The sequence below is a fragment of the Sinocyclocheilus rhinocerous genome, unplaced genomic scaffold (genome assembly GCF_001515625.1).
Source record: "Sinocyclocheilus rhinocerous isolate Xijiao unplaced genomic scaffold, SAMN03320098_v1.1 scaffold1045, whole genome shotgun sequence".
Lineage (NCBI taxonomy): Eukaryota > Metazoa > Chordata > Actinopteri > Cypriniformes > Cyprinidae > Sinocyclocheilus > Sinocyclocheilus rhinocerous.
The window spans coordinates 894,385-907,479 of NW_015645361.1; the positions used below are offsets into that span (position 1 = coordinate 894,385).

General features: G+C 34.0%; 1 protein-coding gene across 3 annotated transcripts in view; it reads left to right on the forward strand.

The window, feature by feature from the left end:
• The window catches only part of scamp1 (secretory carrier membrane protein 1), a 32,437-nt gene extending 19,342 nt beyond the window's left edge, over positions 1–13,095 (forward strand). For 2 of the 3 annotated variants that reach the window (XM_016509554.1, XM_016509555.1), the window contains 6 exons: positions 2,967–3,078; positions 4,883–5,011; positions 6,931–7,090; positions 7,195–7,296; positions 8,230–8,347; positions 9,289–10,026. In XM_016509554.1, coding sequence (XP_016365040.1) covers positions 2,967–3,078; positions 4,883–5,011; positions 6,931–7,090; positions 7,195–7,296; positions 8,230–8,347; positions 9,289–9,438 — 771 coding nt within the window. In that variant the 3' untranslated portion in view covers positions 9,439–10,026. Of the gene's footprint in view, positions 1–2,966; positions 3,079–4,882; positions 5,012–6,930; positions 7,091–7,194; positions 7,297–8,229; positions 8,348–9,288; positions 10,027–13,072 lie in introns of those variants that run through there. The other variant, XR_001636119.1, reaches the window with a different exon arrangement.

Below are 13,095 nucleotides of genomic sequence, written 5' to 3' on the forward strand. Positions count from 1 at the left end.
TATATATATATATATATATAATTATTACTGAATAAAAATAAATCAAATAAATTATTCAAGAAAAATAATAATATAATAATTTATTTCATAGTACATCTGTAAAATTACAATACTAATAATTTATGTCTATTTTTAAACATCAAACATCAAAATCAGCAGTGAGCCCTTAAAGCTTCTCTTTTGTTGACAACAGCCAGTTTTCATTACAAGTTGATGAGCTGCTCACATGTAAATGAACACAGTGCCACGTTTCACTCTGTAACACGCAGCACATATTTATTTAATTAAGTCACAGCCTTTGCAATTTGATAACCGCACTAAGCCATATCACAATTTCTGATTTATTCCAATTAATCATGCAGCCCTAGTTGTGGTGGTTATATTAAAGAAGGCTTCCGTTGTAAGTCTAGTCCTTTAAATCTGTTTCCTGTTCATTTATAAACACTGAGGGATGAGTCTAAATAATTTTGTGTTAATTGACTGCATGAAGTTTCCTTCTGAAACCTTAAACCCCCAGTTGGGTCTGTGTGAAGCACAATCCCTGATACAGATGATTCTGTCAGAGGGTATTCGGCGTTGAAAATCCTCCTTGATTTCACAGAAATATCCTCAGTAGGACAACAGAAGCTTCCAGCAGGCAAGAGCTGTGAGCCGGTCTGCTCACGAGTGAGCTTATACTGTATAATTCAGCACGCCTGCGGGACAGGGCTGCCTCGCTCCAGACATATGGACACACAGGCACGCTTTGGGTGTGCGTCAGATGACTCACGCACTCGGGCTCCATGTGTGACATCAGATGCTTTGAGTTAGGACACAACAAGGTGATCCAGATCTTCAGGAGGAGGCCGAATCAGAAGCTCAGGGTCTGTCGCTGTAGTCTTTAGTTTGTTGTAGCAGCGGAGAGGAGTTGAGCCTCAGGGTGACAACAGAAGGCTTGTTAAAGGACTTGTTGCCCACTGGCTTTATTAAGCCGAGTGTGTCACATGATGCTGCCTTCAGGGAAAGCTGGGATTTCTGAGCCCTTAAAATGACCCAGAAACAAGGGCAGTATGCGTCAACATATTGACTTAGATAAGAGTGATTCTTAAAATTATAATCTGTCATAACTGGGACGCTGCTGTAACAAGTGCAGGATGAGTCGCCGCTATGAGGTCCAGTGCGGCTGGGACTTTATTTTTGGTTGCAACATCTTTACAGCAGTATTCATTCGTATCATTCATGCTGAAAGTTTAGGGACTTTGAAAATTGTTTACTAATAAAAAATAAAAATAAAAATTTTTAACTCCACTAAGTGCTTTTGCTAGTGCAAATAATCTTTAAAATTGCATGAAATTGATCAAAAGTGACCGTAAAGACATCAACGACAAAGATTTCTATTTAAAATAAATGCTGTTCTTTTGAACTTTATATTCGTCAAAGAATCATTAAAAAATTTATCATGGTTTCCACAAAATTATGAAGCAAACATTACATGCTGAAAGTTTCGGGACTTTGAAAGTCGTCTTCTAATACAAAAGTGCTTAAAAACTCATTTTCAAACTCAAACTCTTGCTAAAGAGTATGGAGTACAAACAATGAACTCTCACATCCCACGCTAGATTTACACTTACAGCCAGTTCAGTTTTTATGTCGCGACTATTTATTATATTTGATAATATGATTTACTGTTTTTTGATGATAATAGAGACTGTGATGTTGTTGTGTGTTATTGTACCGACCAGATATGCGCTGAATACCTGCATATTCATATTGAATTAATTTATTTTGTATCAATATTTAATATTTTATTAAATATTCATTTAAAAAATATATATTAAAACAATGTCATGAAGCTTTTAAGTATTGCACAACTAAGTAAACATTTTGCATTTTCAAGTAATAATTGCATTTTCTCTTATTTAATCAGTCAATAAATTCTATTCTATTTTATTATATCATATTAAATTATATTCAATATAGTAAATAATATATACTTTATTTATTAACCAAACAAAACTAGTGTAAAAAAAACTGATTTTCACTTGTTTGATCTATCAATAGATTATATTATATTATATATTAATTAATATTACATAAACTATATATATATAGTGTCATTTAAAAAAAGTTTTTAATTTAGTATTGACTTTGTACTAAAATCATCTAGTATGTACATGTGTGAATGTACACATAAGTACACAACTGTTAAAAAGTTTGAGGAGGTTTTGTTTTTTAAAGAACTTAATACTTTTTATTTATTTACGTTACAAAAGATTTATCTTTCAAATAAATGCTATTCTTTTGAACTTTCTATTCATCAAAGAATCCTGAAAAATAAAAATGTATCACGGGTTTCACAAAAATATTGGGCAGCACAACTGTTTTCAACATTGATAATAATCAGAAATGTTTCTTGAACAGCATGTCAGCATATTATAATGATTTCTGAAGATCATGTGACACTGAAGACTGGAGTAATGATGCTGAAAATTCAGCTTTGATCACAGCAATCAATAATATTTGAAAATATTTTCACAGAAAATAGACATTTTAAATCGTATATTATTCACATTTCACATTAATTTTTCATATTTTACTGTATTTTTGATCAAATAAATGCAGCCTTGGAGAGCAGAAGAGAATTCTTGTGAATAGTAGTGTAGCTCTAACATGCTTCGTTTGAGGTCAGATGTCCTGCCATAATCAGTTATGATATAGGTAGAGGCTTATTCAAATTTACAGTGTATAACGACTCGCCAGATAAGATATGCCGTGAATAAACAAGACAAGACTTGCATTGTCAGTCAGACGGAGATCGGCCCTCACGGGTCTGAGTTTCAGACGTGTTTGTGATTGGTTCTGACAGCTGCGTCTGAGAAAATGCCTTTGGTGTGTTTTGATGTTGACTCTCCTGAAGTCATGCTCTGCTCTGCCTGTAAGCAGAATTACTTTGTGTTCATAACCACCTTGTGTCTGTGTGTCTGTAGGATCAGGCGCGAGCCCAAGCAGAGTTATTGCAGAGACAGGAGGAGCTGGAGAGAAAAGCCGCTGAGCTGGACCGCAGGGAGAGGGAGATGCAGTCTCTCAGCGCATCAGGAGGTGAGTTATTAGCCTCTATGCTGCATCGCTTATTCTGGTCTGAAACCGCCCTCTCAGACAGGAAGGTACTGACATGTAAAGTCACCTACCACAGTTGGGTCTTTTTACACAACAAATGGAACAGGTAGCCTCATATAGCCAGACATCAGCATTAAATCCCATCTGGATTGCAGCCTATTCTGACTAAAAATTTCAAAAGTGCACAGATTACACAGCCATGGATCATATTTTCTTGAATGAAATCCAATGTGTTCTTACTAATTAGTACATTCGTACAAATTTTGAGGTGCTGATTCCAAAAATTGTCTGTTTTTGCTCGAACACGTCTCACTTTCCCACAAAATATTTCATAGCATTTTTGATTTTGATGACCATTTGTAAGGTGAGAAATATCTTGTATTCTCCCTTAATCGGCAGAAAAACTGACCCAAACACATGATTCCTGTCTGAATCTGAGCAGATTACAACGGTTCAATTCTTAGCCCATTTTCACATGTATGATATTATTTTATGCCTAATCCTGATTTCCACTTTTGCCCCTGCTTTGCAGATTGTAAGTGAAAAGTTGAAACTTTTAACATTTGACTGCTTTTGTTAGTTTGATAAGTGCATTAAAGCTCACACACACACACACACACACACACGCACGCATATATATAAATTTGATAAAATCTTCATTCTTATTTTTTGGGAAATAAAGTGATGTGATGGAAAGGTTTTATTGATATTTTTGAACTCATGAATAGTGGAAAAACTGAAACTGTGACATTGAATAAGAAATAGGTACTTCTCTTTGCAAATTAAAAAGGAGTTAAAAAAACAAGGTGATAAGCAAATATATAACTCAAAATTAATCATTTATTTGTTAAATAATGTATTAATTAATACAAGGTGCGATTTTCAGTTATGTATAAAGGGCTTTCAATTATTTTGTATAGATTAAATTTAGTAGTGGAAGTGATGCTTATTATGAAAAAAAATGGTAGGCAAAATTCACAAATTCTAAAAAGTTTTGAATGTTACCATATTATTACCATGTTATTACTGCAGTTACCCCTTTTAATTAATTTAAACACAATTGAAATTACACATGAACCACACCAAAAAAAAAAAGGATGCTATATATAGATGAGAAATGTTATTTGAGTTTATTCTTGTATGAAATTAATAAGACTGTATAATGTGAGAATTACCAGTATTAACTCCAGTATTAACTTCCACTAACTGAATGGAATTTTATTAAATTCCTTTGAATTTATAGCTCATGATTGCTCAAAAGGTGGTATTTTCAGTTATGTATAAAGATCTTAAAATTATTTTGTATAGATTAAATGTAGCAGTGGAAGTGATGCTTTATATATATATATATATATATACTGTATGTGTGTGTGTGTGTATATATATATATAAATAAATAAAAGAGTAGGTAAAAAAAAAAAGGATAAGGCTTCAGCCCAGACCTTTTTTTGATTAATATGTAAAATTATATACAGTTATTATGAAATTGTGTATGAGGACTGAAATACATTCTTGATGACGATGAAGAATTGAAATTTCAGGCAGTTCTTGGCGTTTTTGTGTGCAGTATGCATCAGATGATCTGGAGTAATTTGTTCTATGGTTGAGACAGTATCATGCTTGTCATCTCACAATAAACTTTAGATTTAGTGAGATTTACTGTCTCTGTGCTGTTTCCCACTTCTGTACCCCAGTTTACCACTTTTTATCATCATGCTCCTGTTGCGTCATCCACCTCTTTATTTCCTTTTTTAATTGATTTTCCTGTTTGCTTCTTGTTTCTAAGGGAGGAAAAACAACTGGCCGCCCCTTCCAGAGAAGTTTCCGGTGGGTCCGTGTTTCTATCATGACATATCAGTGGACATCCCTGTGGAGTACCAGAAAACCATCAAGATCATGTACTATCTCTGGATGTGTGAGTGACTCTTGAGAAATCCCATAATGCCGACAGTCCAAAAAAACAGTAACCAAACATACTGCCCGTGAAGGCCAGCCAATCACACCAGAGGTCATTTACATATGCAGTAGGAGTCTTAAAGATACAGTAACAAAAAACAGCCTAATTTTAATTCTAAAACAGCTATACTGTAGGTCAGACAAAAGGTGGAAAATGTTCATACTAAATGCTAAATTAGAAACCTTGAAATAATAAATTAGAAACCTTGACTAACATTGTAAATGGTCTTTTTTGGGAAGAAATGCTATAAAACTGTTGAGTAAGATATATTTTCATCTTCCAGGTTAGTTTGAACCCGAAAAATTATAAAAAATAAAATAAAAAAAACCCCGTCTTAATACTTTTAAACTAAGGCCATATAAGTTTAAGTTTTTAATGTTACCATATCATTACCATATTATTGTTGCATTTAGCCCTTTTTTATTAATTAAAAAAATTGAGAAATTCTTTTCCCAGAGAAACTGTCGGTCTGTTTGATGCGTTTCATACTGGATGAGATCAGTCACATGATATTAGAAGTGCGGAGCCACCACGCGTCATGTGATTAGCATCAGAGTAGTGTTTAAGTTTCGCCTGATCTTGTTTTGTAGGAATTTGGGAGGGAATTGAGCAGCGAGCGAGAGAGACCCGAGACTTTCTTGGCATTTGTGCAGTAAATGTGGTGAAAGAAGCGGAAGAAGAAAGAACTTTCCATTACTTTTTTGCAGCAACAGTAAATGCAATCCCATATTCGCGAGATATGTTATGCATGGTAAACTATAATACTGTCTAACCTGAGAAATATTGACTGTATACCACACTTAAAAACAACTGTCATAAATTAACACTCTTTTAAATTGATCATATAAACGGAAACTTTAAAAATAAGCTCTCATTTGTTGACATTAACTATCATGAACTAACAATAAGCAATACACTTCTGTTCTGCTCACCAATGCTGCATTTATTTGATCAAAAATACAGTAAAAATGTGTAATAATATTACATTTGAAAAGAACTGTTTTCTATTTGAATATGTTTTAAAATGTAATTTATTGCTGTGATCAAAGCTGAATTTTCAGCATCTTTACTCCAGTCTTCAGTGTCACATGATCTTTCAGAAATCATTCTAATATGCTGATTTGCTGCTCAAGAAACATTTCTGATTATTATCAATGTTGAAAACAGTTGTGCTGCTTTATATTTTTGTGGAAACTGTGATACATTTTATTTTTCAGGATTCTTTAATGAATAGAAAGTTCTAAAGAACAGCGTTTATTTGAAATATAAATCTTTGGTAACATTATAAACCGAGGATTCCCAGTGAATGATGGGTAATGTGTATGTGAGCACGCTCTGGCTCTGCTTTAGCTCATATGAATGATTGAACAGTCTGGCTTTGAGCTCCACTATTAATGGCTTCTGAGTCACTTCTGAATGACTGTGGAGAGGTTTTGCAGTGATACAGTTAATATAACAGACGGTGGATGTTTAAACTGCTTTAAGTATTAACAGGTTCTTGGAAGATACATTCATACAAATTGTAAACTACTTGGGAAAGTTTTTTATTTTCAATTGTCATTCATTTTCACTTTGAATTTTGTTCAAGTTTCAGTTTAGTTTTTATTTTAGAAATTGTTTAAGGTTGCTATACAGTTAGCACACTTTGTATTTAGATTTTTAAAAATCTTTTATGTTAATCTTTTAACATTTTAATCAGTTTTAGTCATAGCTTTCATACATAATCTCAGAGTTCCAACAGGTTTGTGGCAAAAATTGATTAGAGATTCCCGAAATGAAACAAGCTTTACAGTGAATTTTCTTTCCTCATATCATGTTTTGTATCATACACATGTGTGATGTCTCAGTGTCTCTTTTCTCCTGTTCCTCTCTTGCAGTCCACACGGGGACGCTGTTTGCCAATATATTCGGCTGTTTGTCGTGGTTCTGTGTAGATGCGTCGAGGGGAGTGGATTTTGGTCTGGCCATGCTTTGGTTCATGCTCTTCACACCCTGTTCATTTGTCTGCTGGTACAGACCTCTGTATGGAGCGTTCAGGTACACTCACATATACATACATTTACACACATACACGCACATATGCAAACACACCGCATTCATGGAGAATACAGAATCTGACCGTTTTCTCTCTCTTTCTGAAGGAGTGACAGCTCTTTTAGGTTCTTTGTCTTCTTCTTCATCTATATCTGCCAGTTTGGTGTCCATGTGCTGCAAGCCATCGGCATTGCAGGTTGGGGTGCTAGGTGAGAAAACACACACACACACACACGTCTGGTCAGCTATCCTTGTGGGGACTCTCCATAGGCGTAATGGTTTCAAAACACTGCTGAAAGTGATGCAAATGCCCCAGATATTTAAATTGTTGGACTCATTAAGCATTTCAGTCTATTTTTTTTTTATACTTTCTAACATTTTATATATTTTAAATGTCAATTTTTTGTAATAGCTTAAAATTTGTGATAAAATTTGTTTTTATCAAAGATAAACTTTAAAAACGTTTTTATAAATTTTGTTGTTTATATATAGATATTTATTTATTTACTTTTTCTGTTTTTCACTTGTTTCTCACCATGAATATATTAGTTGTGATAGCTGACATTTTGATAAAATGTAAGCAAATATATATTCTGTTCTGGATCTGTGTAATGATGCATTTAGTGCTTCTAACACTAGATTTGTAGATTGTTGAATATGTAACTAAAATGAAATGCAAATTTTATTGAAAGAAAAAAGTAAAATCACTAAATGTGGGGGAGAAACGTTCCCAACAGTTTCAAAACGTGAAAAATGAAAACATAACAATTTACAGTATAAAGCTGTTTAATCAAACATAGTGACCGGATAACTATTAAAAATGGCTTGTTTATGTTTATTGTATTAATGTATTTTATGGCTTATTTACAGCTACATTTGAATTAATTTTTTAGGTCACAGTTATAATTCTTCACATTGATGATTGATGTCATTTAATTTGCTCGGATGGATGACGTGCTGGTTTTTATAAGGGTAATAAACAAAAACGTTCCCAAAAATGGGAAAAAATGCCCTTGAAAATCAAATCTAGGTGGCAAATAATGACACTTACCCTTTCACTTACCTTCCATTTCACATGACTTTACATTGTAATGTTGTGAAGCTGTGTGTTATGAAGAGTGATCCGCTGTTTGTGTTTGTAGCGGCTGGATCTCAGCGCTGACTGGGCTGAACACAAGTATTCCCGTCGGCATCATCATGATCCTGATTGCTGCCCTCTTCACCGCATCGGCTGTCATCTCTCTCATCATGTTTAAAAAGGTGCTTCACCTTAAACAATTCATATCATATAAATATAATATTGCTTCACCTCAAATGCACTTGCATAGACTTCAGAGCTGAACCAAAACAGTGTGGTTCTTCTTATTCAAAGCTAATACTGGTAAAAGTTGTTTTTGTTAATTGAAATTAAGCTGAAATAAAATATAAAAATTACATGAACATCTTTAAACTGAAAAAACAAACAAATAAACAAGAATTAGAAATGTTGCCTTGGCAACAGACTGAAATTAAATAAGTTTAAGTACTAAAATGACTAAAACTGAAAAAAATGAATAAAATAAAGTTACATAGAAATATTAAATGTAGCCCCAAAACTAATCAAACTGACCAAAGCAGATAACAAAATTACTAAAACTTAGACTAAAATTTAAATGAAAAAAATTATTCAATGAACTGAAATAAAATAAATTTAAGTTGAAGTACTAAAATGACTTAAACTAAATAATGTAAAAAATGAAATAAACTTAAAATAAAAAATGACAAACGCTAAAAAATGACAAGCACATAACAAATACACTAAAACAAACTAAAATAAAAAATATAAATATAAAACCTAATTCAAAATGTTAATAAATACTGTAATAGTACATAAATGATACTGAGATAACACTAAGCCATAAACACAGTGAAAATTGCTTTTTCAGTTTAGTCTCCTGTTATTTCATTATAACTAGGTTACAAGTTTTGTGCCTGCATGTAATAAGTTGAAGATCAAAATTATAAGTGAAATAAAAATAAAGCTAAATAAACTGAAAATGTCAAAATAAAAGCTAATTTTTATTAAAAATGTTAATAAATACTATAATAGTACAATAATAATACTAAAACAACACTGAACCATAAACCCAATGAAAATCTGTCAAACTCAGGTCTAATCAGGTTGGTAGTTAGTAATCAAACTTACATGTGTTTATTTGCAGGTTCATGCGCTGTACCGAACCACCGGCGCCAGTTTCGAGAAGGCGCAGCAGGAGTTCGCCACCGGCGTCATGGCCAACAAAACGGTGCAAACCGCCACCGCTAACGCCGCCTCCTCTGCTGCCCGGGGAGCCTTCAAAGAGCAGATCTGATTGGTCCAGAGAACTCCGACTCCGCCCATGCTACTCTGACCCCGCCCTCCGCATTCCTCCAAACTGTCTTTACAGCCATTCGTCATCTCGGACTGGCTGTTCAAGACCACACCCACTCTCATTGACTTAATGCACTCCTGTGACTGACTGAGACTCCGCCCACAGCCCCGCCCCTCCTGTCAATCAGCAGGTGTGCTCACCTGTTCTTTAGTTGGAGTGTGTGTGTGTGTGGTGGAACGTCTGTCTGCGTGTAAACAGCCTAAAGAGTCACTTTATATGTTCACATCACGTCAGTTTGTCCCTGTTAAACAACAGGAAGTGATGTCATCCAGTGTCTTTTTATGGGATCCAAGGAAAAAAGAATGGTTATGCCCTCACAGGTCTGTCTTACCGATCATCTCTGCTTAAACACTCATAAAATCACACCGAAAACATGTCCAGGTCACAATTAACCTCAAAATCCTCAGAAAATCAACATTTATGATATTTTGTCTCATTTTTGTGACAGTCGAGCACATTTAAATGCCTATTATTAACCATTAATAATTAATAACCATGCTTAATTGTCACAAAAATGTCATAATGCAAATGTCATGTACGTAAAATAATTTTTTACATAAAATTATTTTTTGCTTTTCTGTAGATTTTGGTGTGTAACATGGCATTTTGCATACAAAAATGCGCTTTTTTATTTTGGGTTGTATTCATAAAATTTCATAAATCTTTGGTTTTTGGGGTATAATATGACCTTTTGTACAACAAAATTGGCCTTTTCATTAGATTTCAAAGTATAACATGACATTTTGCATTAAAAAGTGTTGCTTTTCTTTGGATTTTGGGGTATAACATGACATTTTTGCATAAAAACAATCGGCTTTTCTTTGGATTTTGTGGTATAATATGACCTTTTCTTGGCGAGATTCACCCAACTATCATTGTAAATGCTTTTTCCTGCAAATGAGCCATCAGTACACGAAGACAGCCATTAGATGTGACCCTAAACGCTCCACACGCAACTCTTTACCTGTAAATATATAAATATATATATTAAACCTGTATGATGACATAAAGTATTGACTGATTTTAAACATGAATGATTTTGAGGCTTTCTGGTTTCTTTTTTATTTCGAATAGAGTTGTTTTGGAATGGAAACTAATTCTTAAAAGCGTGAACCACTCAGGATACGTTCCTGCACATGCATGGGAAGCTTGCCGAGCTCTCTAGGGTAAAATGGAAAACACTTTTAAAATCACAATTAAAATCCGTGCATCGCCAACAACACGTGGCATTTGTCGTGCAGATGTGTGTAAGACTGTGCCGTGCTGGGCCGTCCTGATGTTGGATCCTGAATCACATTGTCGTTTGTCGTTTGAAGTGTAGAGCTTTTTAAGTGACGTTTGTTTTCCTCTTTTTATGACTGGAGCAGAGAACCTTGTAGCCTTGGTTACTGTCGCCAAGAGACAGCCAAGTTTTGCGATTATGGGATATGCATCAATATGCGAATTGATCTTGATCTTAACCTTTCAGCAACACTCTTTGTGTGTGTGTGTGTGTGTGTGAGAGAGAGAGAGAACAAACTGTGTGTTCATTTATTTTCAGTATTGAGTTAGTTTGAAGTCTTTATAATTTATACATTTTAAACAAACAGTTCACCCAAAAAAAAAGTCATTTTTGGGGTGAACTGTTTCAATACGTTCCTTATTTTGTGTCATATTTGTGTTCTGAATCTTTTTCCAGTCGTGTACGGTTCTCTTTACACTCTGTGTGTGTGTGTGTGTTACTGCAAGCCGTTCTTCCTTTTATAAATAAATTTCAACAAATGGCACCTGAATGTTCCTCTATTCTTGTTTGTTTCGAAATGCTTTCATTTAAAACAGGGGGAAAAAAACAAGAATCTGTTGGGAGCGTGAGACGACAGATAAACTGATGTGACCTCTTGTGTTTGGTACAATGGATCGTGGCTTTAAGCTTGTCTTTTTTTAATTAGTGATGTTAGTCATCTTAGTTGAAACACTGATACGTGAGGAACGGATTGAAGAGAAAGCATCACTGGTTCTACTGCTACTACTACATTGACATACTATTTAAAACAGACGTGAGGGATATTTGTATATTTTGTATAACTAAAGGAACGGTGGCCTGTCGTCCTGAATTTCATTGTACTGTACAAATGCACTCCTGTCTCGCTCCCTTAGTCGCATGTTGAGTAGTTTGAGTTTTGTATATTTATTGTATTAACACAAAAATAAAATAAAAAACTGCATTAACCATGCGTCCTATTTATTATGTAATGATTTTCATTTCAGTTTATATATATTAAACATTAGGTAATGTAGTCTGACTTCTTTTAGATTACTTTTGATCACATAGTCTGGAGTGGGATTATTGCGTATCATATTGATTTTAAAAAAAGAAAATATATTTCATTCTTTGTTGTCATGAAATTTATATGTATATATTCTGTTCACATTAGAGACGAGCAAAAAAATGGATGTTAATCATCTTTTAATGACTCCTGCCCCCTCCAGGACGATTATAGAACAGTCTAAAAACTTTACCCAATTATTGTGCAGTATTTATGCGTTAATATGCTGAAACTATAGCAATTGTGATCATAAACACCTGGTTTAATGCTCCAAAATCCTCAGATGTCTTTGAGAGAACTGAAACAATCATCTAATTTTGAATGTTTTATAATTGTTTCTTTGGATTTTTATATAGACTTTAAACACTACGAGACAGTGAAGACTAAAATTCAGTTAAAAAATATCCGATTAGGTAAGGCAAGATGAGACAATAAATCATAAAGGTTTCGGTGATTCAGAATCTCGGGTCGTTTTATTAGACGTTTTGCAGACATTTGTACACGAAAATGTTTAATCGTTTAGATCTGTTAACTACGAAGATTAGTATCTCACATACAGCTAAAAATCCCGAAAATAAATCTATATAAAAAAAAAAATGAAAACGATTGTTATCCTGTAATCGCATCTGATTGGTTCAGCCTCAGCAGCGTTGAGAAAAGTAACAGACGTCACGTGATAATCTGTTACGCTTCATCTGCGGTCTAAACAATAATTTATACCTTAATAATGACATCGAAAAACTTTAATAGCGATTGACTTGGAAAATACACAGTAATATTTGCAAACAAAATAATTATTATTTAGACCCATTGTAACTGACCAATTAGAGACAACTATTGTGCCATTCGCCCAGTAGAGGGCGATACTGCACCACTATTCAAAATGACACTCGCGAAATTATATTTAGATCAAAACTGCCTAATTTTACATTTACATTAATTTTACTGAGATTATTTAATTCAGTTGTTTTCTTACACTCAACCCAAAGTGAGAACAGGCATTTAAAATTGATTCGAAATTATTTTTAATATCTATTAATAATAAAAAATGACTTGCATATGCACAGAAATGATCTGTTATTTATGTGACACCCCCTCCATATCGATACCAGGACACAGAAATAAAAACAACAGCAAAAGCAGAAATTTTCCCTCATGTTTTGACTGTAAAATGAGTCACACCTTTCTTACCTGAGCGGTCACGTGATCGCTGAGGAATGAGCTGCAGTCTTGAAGGAAAGAGGGGGGAAAGACAGCCTCCATCCCAGTGTGTGTGTGTGTGTGTGTGTGT